The 17,975-nt window shown below is 31.5% G+C and overlaps 4 protein-coding genes across 4 annotated transcripts in view; 1 reads left to right on the plus strand and 3 right to left on the minus strand.

Annotated features, from left to right (window-relative positions):
* The window catches only part of LOAG_18723 (hypothetical protein), a 2,709-nt gene extending 1,442 nt beyond the window's left edge, over window positions 1-1,267 (plus strand). The window contains exons 3-4 of the mRNA XM_020451386.1: window positions 234-464; window positions 939-1,267. Of these exons, the coding sequence (XP_020304836.1) occupies window positions 234-464; window positions 939-1,100 (393 nt within the window). The 3' untranslated portion in view covers window positions 1,101-1,267. The remainder of the gene's footprint in view (window positions 1-233; window positions 465-938) is intronic.
* Window positions 1,268-2,117: 850 nt separating this feature from the next.
* LOAG_06040 (spermatogenesis associated 11) lies at window positions 2,118-3,984 on the minus strand. The gene is made up of 4 exons (XM_003141576.2): window positions 3,748-3,984; window positions 3,087-3,260; window positions 2,717-2,844; window positions 2,118-2,422 (listed from the first exon to the last, which is right to left on the minus strand). Exons 1-4 carry the CDS (start codon window positions 3,952-3,954, stop codon window positions 2,218-2,220), a joined length of 714 nt encoding a protein of 237 aa, XP_003141624.2. The 5' UTR covers window positions 3,955-3,984; the 3' UTR covers window positions 2,118-2,217.
* Window positions 3,985-4,289: 305 nt separating this feature from the next.
* LOAG_06041 (hypothetical protein) lies at window positions 4,290-12,241 on the minus strand. Its single transcript, XM_020447045.1, has 15 exons — window positions 12,035-12,241; window positions 11,365-11,513; window positions 10,732-10,900; window positions 10,423-10,524; window positions 10,093-10,292; window positions 9,912-10,035; window positions 9,549-9,727; window positions 8,630-8,861; window positions 8,301-8,434; window positions 6,991-7,144; window positions 6,481-6,639; window positions 6,030-6,164; window positions 5,668-5,771; window positions 5,059-5,323; window positions 4,290-4,796 (listed from the first exon to the last, which is right to left on the minus strand). The coding sequence occupies exons 1-15, from the start codon at window positions 12,191-12,193 to the stop codon at window positions 4,731-4,733; spliced, it is 2,331 nt and encodes a 776-aa protein (XP_020302683.1). The 5' UTR covers window positions 12,194-12,241; the 3' UTR covers window positions 4,290-4,730.
* Window positions 12,242-15,485: 3,244 nt separating this feature from the next.
* LOAG_06042 (hypothetical protein) lies at window positions 15,486-17,699 on the minus strand (the record flags this gene model as incomplete). Its single annotated transcript, XM_003141578.1, has 8 exons — window positions 15,486-15,625; window positions 15,793-15,940; window positions 16,116-16,201; window positions 16,387-16,507; window positions 16,599-16,714; window positions 17,018-17,126; window positions 17,266-17,395; window positions 17,641-17,699. 8 exons carry the CDS (start codon window positions 17,697-17,699, stop codon window positions 15,486-15,488), a joined length of 909 nt encoding a protein of 302 aa, XP_003141626.1.
* Between the last annotated feature and the right edge of the window lie 276 nt (window positions 17,700-17,975).

Consider the following 17,975-nt stretch of genomic DNA (forward strand, 5'->3'; position numbering starts at 1 on the left):
CGTCTTAATTATCTTACCTATAGCTGTTATATAAGATATAAAACCATTCTAAGATTTTTGTCTTTCGAAACTTAGGATGGTTTTTAATGTGGCATCCGAAATGCAAAGTGAGATGTAGCATTTCAAATTAAACCATTTTTTAATCAAACTGCATGTGGATACTGCTGATCGTAATTGCCTTTAAACATCTTAAATGGATTCTATCATCGATGTTAAGGATGGATAATTTGTAGGTGCAAACTCTGAAAAGTCAAGATGCAATGGCACAAGCAATGAAAGGGGTAACGCGAGCAATGCAAAACATGAATCGGCAACTAAATTTGCCCCAAATCCAGAAAATAATGATGGAATTTGAAAGGCAGTCAGAAATTATGGATATGAAAGAAGAAATGATGGGTGAAGCAGTCGATGATGCCATTGCAGATGAGGGTGATGAGGAGGAAACGGAAGCAATTGTTGCTCAGGTATAGATTGCGCAATTTTTCGTAAATTTTCATCGTTTTAATTAGTGTATATATTCAGTTTTCTTTTCTCTAAGTGCTAATGGCAGCCAAGGATAAGTTGAGGATTGTCGAAGAGACGGATTAAAAATGCATGATGCTTATGTGTTCATATGATATTTGCTGTGGGATTCCTTCAGCTACTGTTTTTGCATTTGAGTAAAGTGTAACTGACGAGACTCGCTTGATGTTTCATCAAGTTTTTATTTCAAAGAGAAGAGGTAGTACGTTGGCAAGCTTTTGACAATTTCTAGATTTTTGTTTTGTTAACCCACGATTCACTACTAAAGAATGTCCCAGTAGACGAAGGAATGTTTCCACGTCGTACGGCGTTCTGTAGACCGTAATTTGTAACATTCTGTAGACCGTAATTTAACAAGAAAAAGAAAAAAAAAAGGTAATGGTTTGATTTCCGAAGTTTACACCATCTTTTTCCAGGTACTAGATGAATTAGGAATCCAGATGAATGAGGAACTCTCGGCAATACCTACAGCACAGAGTTCACTGAAGGCGGCTGATCAAAACCGACAGCCGCAGGTAGTATTATCGGATGCGGACGCCGATCTACAGGCTAGACTGGAAAATCTACGTCGGGAATGAATCAGATTAAAGTTCGAAATTTCAGATTGTTCGTGTCAAATTTCTATGAAGTCATTCTAGAATACTGTTTTCTGAAAACTGCGAAGTATTTCAAAATTTATCATAATCATGCTCATAATTTTTTCCAAGCTGCTTATGAGCGAAAAACAGATCAGATATACCCTTGCCAAAAGTAATAATTCCCAGTCACACAGATTCTCTTCTCGAAGCGTGAGCTGCGTTGATGTGATAGATTGAGGAATATATTTTCCCAATATATTGATCAGTTCAATTAGTGAAGTAAGAGCTGTTTTTGACTGAAATTTACAAATTTTCGGGAATCAAAATTTTTGATGCACTGGGATTCAGAACTCGGGAAAAGGACCAAGAAATCAACATTCCGGGTTGAGCACAAATTCTTAATTCCACTTCGAAAGAATTTGAAATGGCAGTTTCTCAATGCAAAGTTTAGTTGGAGAACCCTCCTCTTCATGAAAATTTTCAGTAAATGTCCGATTAAACTTTGCGAAATGGAACGGTGTTATTTTCTCCTGTCGTTGATTTGTTGTATTATACTTATGGAACTCTTATTGTAATATGCTCGCATCAAGTGATAATCATGGTTTCACTTTGAAATATTATAACAAAACTTGTATGGAAAATTTGCTCTGGTGCTATAGCAACTCCGATATATCTTTTAAATTTGTACTGTTCGAAAAATAGCATTAGCACCGGAAATAATCATTGATTCAGTGTAGCACCTTCTAAAGTGCATGATAATTCCCCATGACAATAATTGTTAAACGTTTAGTTTCTCCTACCGTTACTGAACGTAATAAAATGAATCTGGGGGATTTCTCTGGAGAGCAAAATTTCATTTTTCTATCAGTAATTAGAAATCCTAGCAGATACTTCCTGAAGGAACAAGTACATACACTGTTACGAGTGGTTCAGAATTTTTATTTATGAGACTAACTTGGAATTGCAGCAATCAATTTCAGCAATAGACAGTTTTCCACTATGTACTAATTGCTCCACCTCCATTATCAGATTTTTCTTATGAAAGAGATATTTGGGGGTTTGATCTCTGGACTTTCCAAAAACAAAATTTCTAAGCTCACTTTGGCCATAATAATAACTAAATCATCTGATTAGTATCGCTTGTTGCAGCAACTGTTTTTTTCTGCAGCATTGTTGGCAGTGGTAATTCATTTTCCTGTACATTGGGTGGGAGATCACGACATATTATCGATATGCGACGACTTCGTGGGATCGGCTTACCCATGAAGTACGACTCTGCTTTTCCGAGAATTTCATGATAAAATTCATAACGACTAACTTCTCTGAAAACTTTATCCAATTGAATAAGCAAATAATTACGACAGTTAGCAGCAGTAATAGAGCATTTTTAACTATTAGAAAGCCGATCCTAATAGATTATCCGTTATAATGCATTTTTGATATAATAAAGAAGTAGGCTGATAATATCAACCGTGGTCATTCCTAAACTTCAATGAAATGCTAGACATATCTTGTAGGAAATAACTTAGAGTTTACATCTGAAACATAAATCTTAATTTAATAATCTTAAAATTAACTAAAATATGAAACAATAAATTTATTTTGAAAAATATTACCCTAATTTGTAAAGACTTCGCTTTTGTAAGAATAAATCAACAATGAGTTGATCTTTTTGATCCTTATGCCGTAAACGCATTACAGCATCTGATAATAAGGAAAGACCAGTGATAATATCGCCACAATACTGAAAAAAGAAAAAAAAATCAAAAAATATGAAATATAAGCTAAGAATTATAAGCATTTTCCTTATTTGAAGCAATCTATTAATCATTAATCTGATAAATAAGAAAGATTAAATTATTTCTTACATCAAAAAAAGACCTAACTTATCTTAAAAATGTATTTTATATCAATATTTTAATGTCATGTAATTTTTGGTAATATATAAAAATAAATTTGAAAAAAGGAAAAAGAAAGAAATGATACCCTAGTACTATCAATATGCGGTTTAATAACACCATCTTCGTGTAAATCAAGGATATGTACAAATGAATATTGCTTATCGTCTTTTTTGAATGAATGCCTTCGAATTCGATCTAAAATAGCCTCATTTTCCGTTCTCCAATTTAGCTGCTCTCGTTCACGATATAGATGAATAGCCTAAATTTTTTGAAATTAAATATTAAATATTACACGTTAATTTCATTTAGTGAAGTGCTTACATACAAGCTAATAAATTGAAGCATGCATGAATTTGTTAAAAGTTAAGTATGACTTGAAATAAATCGTAAAACTATCGATGCTATAATGTTAAAACGTACGTGAACTATGACGTTGTTTTTTTCGTAAAATTTATACATTATTGTATTAGTATTTAGTAAAATAATTCCATTAACTTTTTAATAACTATTAATTTCTAAAAGTACCATAGATCGAGAAAAAAAATTGTCAGAAAGCAGATGTAAGCTGAATTGTAAATTGAATTGAATTTTAATTAATTCGGATCACAATTTGTGAAATTAAAGTCGTGAATTGCATAAATGCAATTCAAATAGCTTAAGATTTAAAATCAGATTATAGTTTAATTGCAAAATTAAATCCGATAAATCAATTATAGATATAAAATTCAAAAAAAAAAAAGCATTACATCATCCCAATGTGATTTCTCATAACGCATTCGTTTCATATGTGGATTAATTTCATCTAGAAGTGATGCTTCTTCTTGTTCGGTAATAAAATTAGGAATAACTGTACAGCATTCCATCAAAACATTCTTCATCTCATTTGCCCATAATGTATCATTGTGGAAATGAATCAAATTAGCTATCAAACGTCGAGAAACGGATAATTGCATCCAAAAATATTCTCCCAAATTGTTGATCCTTTTACAGAAAAAAAAAAGTTATATTAATTTACCTGTCTTAAAGAAGTTACCTGACAAATGATACTGGTGCAGTACATTGAAATTGTAAATGAAATGCATTATTAAAATCTAATCTGCACTAAAAAAATTTGACCTCTTATAACCCCGTAACTTTTTTACAAGAAGATTGAAAGATGTGCTCTTTTCTAAACTATAAATCACAGTAAGATATATGAGGCTATACCAATTTGCTATAACGTTTAACTCAACACGAATAATGAAAATGTAACTTCATAAATCTAAAACATTTATTATTTCAATGTACACTGACAGCTCGATCCCCTCAGAGCTGTAATAATGCAAAACATAAACTCAATTATCCATGATCAACTTATATGTTTGATCTATTCTTTCCTTATATTAATATTACATGTAGACTAATGATTCAAAAACCTATCCAGTGATATACGCTGTGTTGGAGAATGTATATTTAATGATAGGAACAAAATTATATATGTAAATGTATATGGATGAATTAAACATAATATCGTTGAAGGTCAGAAAAAAGTGAGATTGAGCAAGTCTTAATTAACTATACAAAATTCTCGCATGATATGGTATGTGTACATTAAAGACAGCTTGGAAGCTAACATAACATAAAAAATAGCTTAAGAAAATCTCTGATTTATTATCATTTACTATCACATATATCCGATCAGTTGCTGAATGAATGATTGGACCATTCTGAAGATTTTGGTGATTTGTTATCATTGTAAAAGCAAGCTCATATCCTCAAGACTTTTGGCGATATCATCTCGTAATCTTGCTGAACTCTGTAAATTAGATTAAATATAAATCGAAGAAAGCGGTTGAAAATAGATCACTTTAATTGCTCGAATTAAAACTAATCGCATAAAAGGCTAATGGATCGTTTTGGGGATAATTGGGTGATGGAACTATTCGAATAAAATTTGGAGCATGGAAGAAATGTATATGCTTTTCCTCTATAAAGAAAATTATTCGCAAATCTAATTGTACTTGGAGAAGCGAAAATCATTTGTAAAAAGGGATACATAAGAAAAGTCTAAAACATGCCGTATTATCCGCTGAACGTTTCGATGAAATATGGAAAGAAAGTATGTCGTCGCCAACAATAATATAGGAAACGCCATAACCATTATCAGCTACTGGTCCAAAACCACCACCAGCAGTGGCAAATTCATGAGGGTCCACATTGACGTATTTTAATTCTTCTCCACATTGACTGATTGGTGTTTGACTGGTAGAAAGCAAAAAGGTAGGCGGGAATATTCTTTCCAAGAATGGTGATTGAAATTTTAAGTAGCGCATAACAATGTACCTATAAAAAGGAGGAAATCATCCTTGCTGTATTCTTTAATGAATCCAAGTTCTACAGTGTTAGATGGAATATGCTAAAACTAAGAGAGGTCAGGTCAACTGAACAGAGACTTTGGTCATTCAATCAATAGGTCAAATGGAATTATTTCACAACTAACAGTATCAACCTGCCGAGTTCTTCCCAACTTATAATTGCGCTATTATTGCAAGTTATATTGCACCAAAAATGCGATAGAGTGCAGGTTAAGGGAAGAAAGGCAGTGACTTTTCAAACTAAATCCATGAATCTTAGTTTCAAACAATTTCAAATAATATTAAAAATTTTTAAATGTGTTTAAATCTTGCAGAGCAAAAAGATGTCGATCAATTCCTTTGCCACACATCGCATCACGATACATTGTTTGATGATATCTGCACGCAGCATGAAGCAATCTCAATCTCTCTTGATGCTAAAATATAGAATATATTAATCTAAACCTCAATAATATTAGAAGAATGTATGACTAAAGAATTCAGACAATCCAAGTGATAATGTTTGGAAATATGAAACGAAAATATGATAATGTTTGAAAATATGAAACGTCCTTCTCATATTGCTTATTTCTTCCATTAGTTTTTGTTTCGAAATGCGACTAGATTGCAAAAAGAACTCGTCTTAAAAAAAAAAAAAAATAGTTTGAAAAATGAAACAGTAGAATTAAACTTGCAGTTTGATTTGGATCAAGCATAGCGTGCACAAAGTCACAGCTATATGAGGAACACGATCTAACAGTTTCTGTTCTTCCTTCTCGGAATAAACGTGCCGTTGTTGCTTCATAAGTCAACGCAAACTTCCCTTGATTCTAAACAAACACTTACTAAAAATAGTGCTAAAAATTTCTTTTTTACGATCAACTGAAATTCCTGGTCTAAGTTATTTGAAACCAAAAAATGTTTCATATACATATGTTGAAGACGAGTGAAGCTCATTTTGTACGGTACTGAGAACAGAAGATTTTGAAACAAGGCATGAAGGAAGACCTCTAACCTCTAAGCCCATTTACATCTGTGGGCTACATGTAATAAAGAGAAAGATTACCATATTATAATAAAGCAAAAAGTTAATCTGTCAAAAGTTTTCAATTTAATTTGGTCAAATAAGTTTTTTCAAGAACTTGCACGGTAGAAGGCCAATTGTAAAACCATCTGAAGAAAGCCATCTGGTGATACGTGGAGCTTTTTTATCAGGCCTTTACCATATTTAGTCCAAACCAGTACAGCTACTTCTACATCATCAATTAATGCACGTGTTGTTTGCAAACACTTCATTATTGTGACCTAAAACAGAAAAATATAAAAACTTTAGTCTCGGAAATTCCTTAACCTATTCGGTACATTTACATGCCAAAATTAAGAACTCGTTATTTGAATATTCGATTCTCAGAATATTCAATACGATGAAATAATCCCAGCATACTGCTTACTAATCTCTTAATGAAATTCGATCGGTTTGATTAGTCCATTCGTATAATGGAATTGAATTTACCAAACTTCAACCCTTTAAAGTAAGCATTCCTAGTCAATGCGTTATCTTCTGCTTTAAACAAAAAAGCTCCTAACAATAATTATTATTGATAATAAACATATAAAGATATGCTAAAATTAAGCTAAAATAAGAGAATAAATTACATTCAATTCAGGAGTAATATGCCATCGTAAACGATCGTATTTCGGAATTAATTCAACTTTCCCACATGTGCTTCCATTTTCATCGTAATTATATTCACAAAGTGTTTTTATAGTACAAAATTCCATGAAGTGAGCCACCACTGCTGCATCACCCCTAAGGCATTTTATCGCATTTGTAAGATTTATTGGTGATAATAAGTGGAAAAATGAAAATTAAAAATGTGGGGCTAAATTGATTGAACCGACATATCCTATTAAACTGTATTAAGTAATAATCGATTATCGATTATTTACCAAGTAATCTAATAATGAGAATTTCATAGAAGAATATTTTTTTTCAACTTGTTAAGCCATACAAAATTATTAAAATGATTACTATTAACATTAATATTGATTATGCGCAATAAATCTACTGGTGTAGGACCACATCCTAATCTCACAAAGTTACAGTATGATATTAATAAATAGTTTATTCTGTTAAATAGATAATTTTGCAAATAATACAGTTTCTTTCATTAGGAACTTTTTGAAAAATGTCGCTTGATATAAATTTGCTATAAAATAAATATAAAAAAAACAGTGTACTACTTGACTATAATTTTATAAAAAATATTATTAATCGTCATCTTACTTCAAAATGTTAAAGCAATCCCGATACAAAAATTTTCTACAGTTTTATTTTAATTTTACATTTATATAATATTCTCACCAAATCAGTCCGAATCATTAAAACTAACAAAAAATTCAAATATTTTTCAATGTAATAATTGTTTACCTTAACAAATAAACTAGTTCATCATATTAGTATTTATGAAAAACGATCTAGAAAACTAACTTATAATGAAATATTATTTTTACTAAAGTCATTCGATAAAAATGCCTGAACAATTTCAATAAAAATAATTTTTAAAGAAGTGATTAAATCATTCAGTATATCGGTTACCACAGATTACGCCTTTTTTTTTTCTTTTCAAGTAATCATATAAATTTAATCCAGAAGAGTTGAGTAAAGGAAAAGTATAAGAAGCAAGCAGGTCTAAAAATAATTCAACATAGGATTTCTTGGGACATAATAATACAGAGAGTTATTCTTATCAAGTGATCTTAAGTGGAAATATAACATGGAAGAAACAATGAATATATCGTATGACTATATTTATTAATATTTTCGATGCTTTTCTTGATAGTACTACTTTGAAATTACAAATGATGAGAGAATGTTTTGCTTCTTACCTATAATCAATAATGCCGAAGTTTTAGCATCCGCTTTACTAGGGAACAGAATAAACAAGATAAATAAAATGACAAACCACGAATGTTCAGCATTGATACCAAAACGTCCATTTTTAAAAATGATGAGATTGAACGACTTATCGAACCAACGATCATATCCAGTACCATGAAGTAGGCTACTAGCCCAATAATCCAATTTCGACGGGTCATTCTAAATTTAGTCGTAAATCTAATGAAAAAATCAGGAATAGTGTTTGCAAAAAATATTGGTTTCAGGATAATCACAGGATAATACCAAGAATTCTAGGAATACAATAAATCGAAACGCATTATATCAAAAAAAATATGAAATGTTTCAAGAGTTTTCTAATTATTATAAATTAATTATAAGAAAAAAATAACATACGGAGTCATAGAAAACTTCCTGCTCATCTAGTATGATTACAAATGCAGCTTTTTCAATTGTATGCAAGGAAAATTGATTGATTCCGGAAGCAAAATGATTTCTGCGTGCTTGCGCCCATAAATCTCGATCACCGGCTGTTAAAGCAGCAATGCAACTTTCTTCAGCATCTACGCTGACTTTTTCATTCAATATCGCTTCAAAACCTTTTTGCAGTTCGCATGGCTCGTATAATCTATTAAAAAAAAAAAGTGAATGGTCTAAAAAGTACTTGCAAGTAACTATTAACTAAGAAATGTATCGGCCTGATAATTCATATATGGCAATTTATTTGTTAAACATCAGAAAAAATAAGAATTTTTAGGATTTCAATTTTTTGGAATGTTTTTAGCAGTGTTTTCTGTAAAAAATAATAAGTTTCCCAATGGATACTGATAGCGTGGGCGTTAGTAACACTGACAGTATTTGTTGAACAAAGGAGAAAATTTACCGAATAAATAACATAAACACTGAACATTTAAAGAACTATGTCGAATTTTTAATTCTATCTAAAAATACTATCTAAAAATTCTAAAATACTATCTAAAAGTCCTACAAATTTTTGATTCTATCTGGAAATGATTCATTCTGTCTAAAATTCTATCTTTAATCCAATCTAAAAAACAAAGGGTTCCAAAAAGAAAAGAACCCTTTGTAACTACCTTCTTTGTTTAATAAATTAAGTTTGAACTTCCAATAAAGGTTCTATCTTCTTTCTTTCCTTGAACTTCTTACATTCCACTTCTTTTTTATGTTCCTTCAATAATGATTGTATTCTGATATCATCTGTCATATATTTTTTTCAAGATGAGTTTCATTTACGATAAAATATTTCCTTACGCATTGTATTTGGCAATATGTCTCGAGCTTCTTAAAGACCAACCTTTTCCCATTATGAATGGCAAGACGGTACCAACAGCCATTACAATAAACCGCAATATGTTTCGCATCACTCCAATGACAAAAGATATCCTTTTCCAAACATGGCACACGACAACTGTTGAACAATCGCTCATATTGCGCGGTACAAAAAGGTATTTTGTACTGCGGCAAGAACGAAAACTGTAAACAGAAAACTTTTTGTCCAAAAAGGATGGTAATTTCCCGAACGATTAGCATTTTTTCAACTCCGTGTTTAGTTGTAAGAAATACATTCTGTTTGATTAGTACATCCCGTCATCAATCGCTCATATCGGACAAACAATATTTCTTTCAAATTTTTACAAACCTTGTTTAGGCAACTCACCGGTTTTATTTCCTGTCGTTCTATCATTCGGCGAAACAAAAGCGCCGCCCAAGTCACTGTAGCAGCACGAGCGGCTTGATTACGTGTCGGATGTGCTATGATTGAATCCAGGCCATAGTAATTACTGGAAAATAAATTATTCAAAAAACTGTTTTTAATTTTCTTGGATAAAAAAACCTACCTATTAATCATTATCGGTGAACGCTGTCGCAAATAAACAAATTCTTCCCACCATTCTGAAACATAGTTGATCGAAAAGAAGGATTTAATAATCAGATACCACTGCAAATGCCGTCCCACTCCAATACGAAATTCTTCTGTAAGCTGAACTAGTTCTTCATATTCTTTATCTGTGCATATTGGACGCATCGTACAAAGGTGCTGAAATTTTTTTTAATTAGATTTTTCTTTCCAAGTAGTCATCTTCTAGACAAGGACTTTGCGCATATAATCATGACAGTTTTCCTAAATTTTTTGCAATGAACTTTACTCTTTCAAATTCAATGCTAACCTTATCAAGAGTATCGTTTAGCCGCGGTAACGGTAAATGAGGTAAGGCTCCTTGAAATGAATGCAACATCAGGCCGCCCTTTGATAGCAAATGTAAGACAGTCTGCAAATGTATTCATGATTTTTCAGTATGTTACAGCGAATAGTCTACAATGGAAAATTTTCTCATATGTCTCGGAATATAGGTGATAAAGCGCCGCTTATAAAAGACGACTTGGTATCAAAACTATACGAAAGTTAGCAAATTGTTGGCAGCAACAACTAACTGAAAAAAGAAATCATAAGATAAAGAAGTAAAGCAACAGCTTACCAACCACAACTTTGATATCTTTGAAATTGGCTGCAAATGCGGATTTTCATACATCCAACCTTTATAGAGCAAAAAACATTTGAGACTTAGCCGAATGATTTGAATTATCATGAACCATACAAAAATACCATATAACACTAGTGAGAATGCTTGCGAAAATATTCCATCTCTGCAATATTAAACAATGATAACAGATTATAGAAATGAAATGGTTTTTTAAAAAATAAATTTAACTAAATATGCGGTTACACTAAACTCAGCTATTTTTAATTCCTTGAAGTGCTTAACACTGGAAGAGATTAATGAAAAAATAAGAACTATAGTATGTTCTAAGATAGAACAATGCTGCTAAAAAAAGATGACTGAATAAAAAGTATTCTTTGCATGCACTGTGATTGAGTAAAAGCAAGCAGTATAATTATTGTTTTGGCAACCAAGACATTCAAATGAAAAGTTACTTCACAACATATTTTTGACCATTTTCTAGAAATTAGAAACTTCTTTTACCAATCATACTAACCCTGCTATCAGAGTACATGTCAGATTTAATTCGTAGCTGAAATTTAAGCAGAAAGAAGGAGTATACCGTGCAGGCAATTTTTAAAAGATGGAAAAGAAATCAGAAAAAGTTACCCAAAAAATGAGCTGAAGATATAATATCGCAGTAAATATAATATACCAAATGAAAAATTATAGGGAGAAACTGATAAAATGCTTACAACAAATATAACTATACACATCGTATAAGCATTGGCTGGGAAGATACCGTTATAAAAATTATTCTGCAATGAGTTAACATTTTAATTCATATTTTTTGACTTTTCAACTTGAAAGATGAAGTAAAAAAAGAGTGGTAAAAAAGATGACAAAAATATCTTTCAGAAATGCATCATCATTAAAATATTAAATGAGACAGTTACATGCTCTGATAATTCATTTTTAACCTTTTGCTTTCAAACAAACTTCTTGATCATAACAAGAGATTACTGGACAAGTAGAGATAGTAATCAAAAAAAACCTTACATATATATTATCCATGAGTAGTTATATGAAAAGACTGCTATCAAAATTTCTCGTGATTCAAACAAATAAACAACAGTTATACCTCTATTTAAGTTGTTACTAAAACTAAATTCCAAGTAAAAAATCGGATTTGGGGTAAGGATATGACTTACCTTTCTCCCACAGGTGTTAATCCTCTCAATTAACGCATTACATCTTTTGCTATTTGTTCACATAAATAAAATTGTCAAAGTCCCACAAATTTCAGCAAAAGTTTGCTTTAATTTCAAAATTCACATACTTTAAAACGTGCAACCCGTTTCTTGTAAGCTCGAAAGAATGAATGCATAATTTCATTAAGTAATTCTTGATCATACGATATCGATATACCATCATGTGTTAACGAAACGGACAATGCCGCAATACTGTGCGCTTCTGCCATTGCTTCCTTTAATTCCATAATCAACACTGCGAATGACTTCGTGATGTATTTTTTTATTTCCTTACTAAAACTTTCATCTTATAATTATCAGGATTATCAAATATTTGTGATACTCTGGAGTGTGAGATGGATTTTCATTGGATAAAATTCCAAGATTTGCTAGAGTTTCGGTTGACTCATAAATTTATTAGCATCTAGAAGAGTTCAAAATCGATACTACAAGTGTTAGAAATATTTGTTGTGATATAGAGATCTATTTTAAAATTTAATTATAGAAATAGAAAAATTATGCTTATTAAGAGTCAAAAAAAAAGGAAATTCTAAATCAGCTAAATTAAAAATTTGGCAATAAACAGAAACAGTAATTTGTACGACACTTGGAACTAAAGAAAATTTTAGTATTATCAAATATTAGTAATAACACCGAAATATTACTGGCTATCGCAGTAGTTACCACTTAATAAAATGGCAAGGAGCTGTTGATCTAGTTATTGTTGTTGAACGAGGTACAAAGTGCGAAGTCCAAAAAACAACAAGACATATACTAAATGTACTTCTCATAACAACACATCCAATCCACTACATTAACCGGATCACTGTGGCAGTAATTGGGAAAAATAGGTCGAAATATTTTCTTTTGCAATCATCTCTAGAAATGAAAGTGAATTCTCCACAAGAAATTACAGGTTCATTGCAATTTATAGATTCCACCGATTTTTTCTTTCTTCTACTTCTTCCGTTGATTTAATCCTTGACCTAACCCACCATACTGGATACAAACAAGTAAGATAACTCAATACTTTTAATTACATCCTTATTTATTGAACAGTAATTGCTCCACTGATATATCCCGATTCAATTTTAACAATCTTCGTCAACATAGAATATTCGAGACCATGAAAATATCACTACAATGACTGATTTTATCGAAACAAGCATAAAGGCATGCTAATTACTGTTATTTTAGACTTATCATTATTCTAAGCTCACCTGTTCCAGAGTTCGCACTAACCAACTGCAAAATCCATTAATTCCTTTACAATCATTTCGGAATTACCAACTATTTGGTAGCACGGAGGTAATATACCATGATCTAGACTGATGTTATCGGAACGGGTATAAGAGCATTCTGAACTTAGTACCATATTATTCAACGTAAACCTAGCCGGCAACAGGTGGCACCACATGTTTTCAGTCTGATATTTGTGCGATCTTGAATGTTTTTACACTTTCTAAATGTTTGCTTTTTTTCTAAATAAAATAATCGCTAAAGAGCTTTCCGTATTATAGTAGCATTACACAGCATCTAATAATATGAGAATTATCCTTTACACCTGAAAGATCTTCCTGATCAAATCATCCCATCAGAAATAAAAAATAAAAACAAAAAGTGAAAGAAAAATGACTTATTAAGTGGAACGATTTGATGCGATATCAATGAATCATGTCTGTATTCAGTTCACATTCTCATTTGACCAAATATTCACTATCTGCAAATAAAAAACTTTTTTTAATGATACTATAAATGTTAATTTTAAATATAAGGTTCGAAAATTATCATAATAGATTTAACTTGATATGGAAAGTATCAGCTAATGGATTCAATGTTCCCAATTAATCAGTAGTCGATAATGAAATATAGAAAGATTAGAACTAGCCGAAAAGGCTAGTTCTAATCTTCAAGGCTTGTAAAATTACAATACAGACCACTGAATATTCCTTTTATTTAATTAAATTAAACCTCAACCAGTTAATTAATACAAGCCTTGAATTCTAATTTACTACTATTTTACCATTTCCATCTCATTATCTCCTAAACATATAACTATACAACTATTCCACTGAAAGATTCAAATATTTGTCGCCTGAACTCTTGAGTTAAGATTGATTTTTTAGTAAAGTGGTCATTATCTTATCAATGTTAAGTGGATAACGTTAAGTACCTTCCTCGCTGGTCTCAACATTTAACCCTTTTTATCTCTTATCTTACCATCCAAATCTTTTTAAAGACAAAAATTTAACAAGACATATTTGCTGGAGAAATAAACGTGTAGTTTTACGGTACTGTAATGTATTTTTTATGGTATCCATTGTATCCACAATAAAAGTGACAGAAATGTAGCAGACAAAAAAAAAAAAAACACCACTTAAACTAAAGTAGCAAAATTACGACACAAAACGAATCATTCGTGGATGCAAGAAGGAGGAGATAAGTAGAGGTAGAAATAAAAACTAAGAATTTTTTTCCATCTTACAGGTATAAAATCGACTCACAATACAAATTGATAGGTAAGCAGGAGGACTTCCTAAATTTCCCTATCTGATGTGAAATAATCAAATCATAACTCTTAGTGATATACCTATTCTCGACTGTTAATCTAATAAAAGTGAACGAAGACTGTTTTTGTAATCCATTCCTTTTGGGAATGCCTCAAAAACATAAGCAAAAGTGTCACGTTTAACATTAATGCAGTATCATTATTCTGTTTTCAAGTTATTTTCCGTTATTCCATTCAATGACTACAATTTAAAAAGGATTAAAGTCTAATGCCGAAACGTTTTTGGATATAGAAAAGCGCATCCTATACATCTTAATTGTATGCTGGAATTTAAAAAAAAAAATATTTTACAAAGTTCTTCATTCTCCAACTGTATTTCAAAAAAAAGGAAATGAATTAAGTTCAAAAAATAAGTACAAAAGCATGATACAACAATGAAGTGATGAACTGTGTTGTTGCTGTTATTATTATTAGTATATACAATAGAAATAGTAGAAAAAAATATAAAAATTTCCAAATTCTTATCAAAGTTATTCCAATTCGTGGATTAATGATTGAATTTAAAACTCTTAGTAAACGAAAATTAAATATTATCTAGGATAAAATACAAGAAAAGCTTCGAAATCATAATCAAAATCGTCAGTAAAAATTGCAAACACATGAATATATCATGAAATTACTCTGCAGTGAAAAAAAAAAAAAGAATGAACCATGTTCTTTTGCACATGCGCAGTCGAAGAATGCGAAATAAAAAATACGGAACAGAAATACTTCCAAATTAACTGAAATATGTTTTCGAAAAACATTAAATGGTTAAAATTATAGAAATTGCCATTCAGTGTGGAGTGTCACGATTTTTTCGCAACTAGTTCCTTATCAAAACAGTAAAAGTACTTAGTTATTATATCAAACGTATAGCTTCAATTCACTCAGGAGGTAAGGAAGGAGGATAAAGAACAGAAGCAAATCTCTTGCTAAATCTATCAACTACTTCAAAAAATCAAATTTGAAATATTTATTATCAGTTTACATCAACAGCGCTTTCTCCCAACTTTATCAGCTCCATGCATTCGTTTCAAATAGTCAACCAGAGTTTCCGAAGGTGGCCGAAATGAACAGTATTTATTGCGGACTTTGACAAGCTTCTCATTACCACTGCCAATAACTACGCCTTAAAAATGCATTTAAAACTGGCAAAACTTTAAAATTGGAATTGAGAGATGACTAAGTAATGGTATCAAAAGAAGAAAAAGTATGTAAATTAGCATGTTTTTCAAAAATACTCCAAATACGTTATTCCATTTCCTACTTCCATGGAAATCCGATCAAGAAAATTACTTTTCGAGATTAGAGAAAGATACTGCGATAAAGCATGTATTATAAGACGTTGCAATTGTGGTAAGACAGATGAAGACCATTCCGACATTGGTAACATATTTTTATGGAAAAAACTTCTCATTTCCTCTTCATTTGCAGCCATAAATTCCTGCAAGAAATATATATGAGATCAAGACCAAGTAGGAACCAAGGCGTTAGCACACTAGAATATCTGGAAACACAAACAACAAACGCAATAAGGCCGATCGAATACAATCGAATACAACCTCATTTTGATGAACTAATTCTATATTTCAAATTTACACAAATGGAAGCAAACACACCAGTGGTAGTGTTTTATGTCTTAATATCATCCTGAATCGTCGATTTAAACGCGAAAACGAAGCTTCTGCTGAATGTAGCGGATGGCCTGAATTTTTATGTTGGTAAGGAGATTTCAACAGTTTACAGTTCCATGGTTTCTCTTATGGCCTCTAGAATTACGGCAATGCTATCCAAGCACTATAAACAATGCTAAACATGGCAAAAGCATTCTTACAAGCACCTTTCTAACGATTTATATTTTGAAAACAAAATTCAAACACGGAAACGAACCACCAGAAGTTTGTTGTCCAAAACTATCAACTCCCTGGTGAGAAGACACTTCCTCTGTCTCGAAACTTTCCAAGTATTCTCGTTGTTCTTCTTCATTCTTTTCAATAAAAGTATTCCAAGCCTGAATAGTTCGCTTTGTGCTAATTCATGGAACTATTGCGCCAAAATTCTAAAGATCAAACGAATCAAACTGCTCAAGAACTCGACTTCACCTGCATATTTTCTTCTTCAATGAAAAGTTTTGAAAGAGCTGTTACTGTTGACTGTAAGATATCGGAATAATCTTCGCAGATATCTCCTGCGTCTGCCATCGAATATAAAAATTGTGCTACAAACACATAAGAATTTAGAAATGGACCTTCATAGAGCTTTAAAATATGAATTGATAATTCTTATCATTCAACCTTATTCTTCAAGAAAATTGTGCAGCCATACTATGGAACAGCTTATAAGAAGTGAACTAACTCTAATACACCAAACATTTTTACAGATCACTTATGCTACAAACGGTGCAATTAACAACTACAATTTGTCCAACAATGAAAAACATGACGCTCAATGTAAATGAATATTGTCGTGCTACTTTGCCAAATCAGGAAGCTAAACTATAACTCGACCAATAAAAGCAAACCATTCTCATATCTTCGTTGCTTTCGTGCGCCCATTCGCTCCTTTTTTATTGTATTTAATTCACCTGTTATATCATTAAACCAATGTGCCTTCCTTATATTGCGTCCATCCTAAAAAAGAAAATTTTTCATCGATTTCTTCCGTAACTCGAACCTTTTCACTGAAATAACTAAGACTGCGATAAAATTCCATTTCATCCTGTTTGATTGCTAATTATATGAATTCCAAAAATTAAACAGAATACTTTACCAATCTGAAATTTAAACCAAATAAACTTATTTTTTGCTTTCTTCGCTGAAGCGTGAATTTCTGCACGGTAATTTCGTTGATATCATTTTCGGTCTGAGTTTCATCTCCACTTTCATCATCAATCAAGTAACTGAAAAGTGATTTCTCTTAATTCCTTTACTATATGTACTGTTAAAATTCACCTAATTCGCCTCTTTTCCTTCGAACTGCAATAAGAATTCAGGTTTCCAACAAAAGATAACGGTCTTTCCGCAATCTCCTGATTAAACCCCATCTTCATCCAATTCGTCAAAATTATAAAACAGTAAGTGATAAATGCAGCACTAATGAATCGTTCTAAAGAAATATTTCGTAAAGGAAAAAAAGTGAGCTTACTCATCCAAAGTGATATAATTAGTCGTCAACAAACGTGAATTTTGTCGGAGAACTCCCATTTTGTGATGACACGTGAAGTGTTGTAGCTGGAATTGGTGCATATGGTTAAAGTGAGTGAATGTATGAAAACAATAAGAACGCTAAAAGTGAGTATGTGCGTGAATTCTTGCTCCAAATACGCGGATTTATAAAGGCAAAATTGATTGTAATTGCTCAGTATTTCTAATCTAAAAAAAAAAAACGCGAGCTTCACGCATTAAAAACTTAAAAATTTACAAAAGCCACATACTTTGTTGCCTATTTAAAATAGTAACAAAAACGCTTCCAACGTGTTA

Source organism: Loa loa (genome assembly GCF_000183805.2).
Source record: "Loa loa unplaced genomic scaffold supercont3.468, whole genome shotgun sequence".
Taxonomy (NCBI): Eukaryota; Metazoa; Nematoda; class Chromadorea; order Rhabditida; family Onchocercidae; genus Loa; species Loa loa.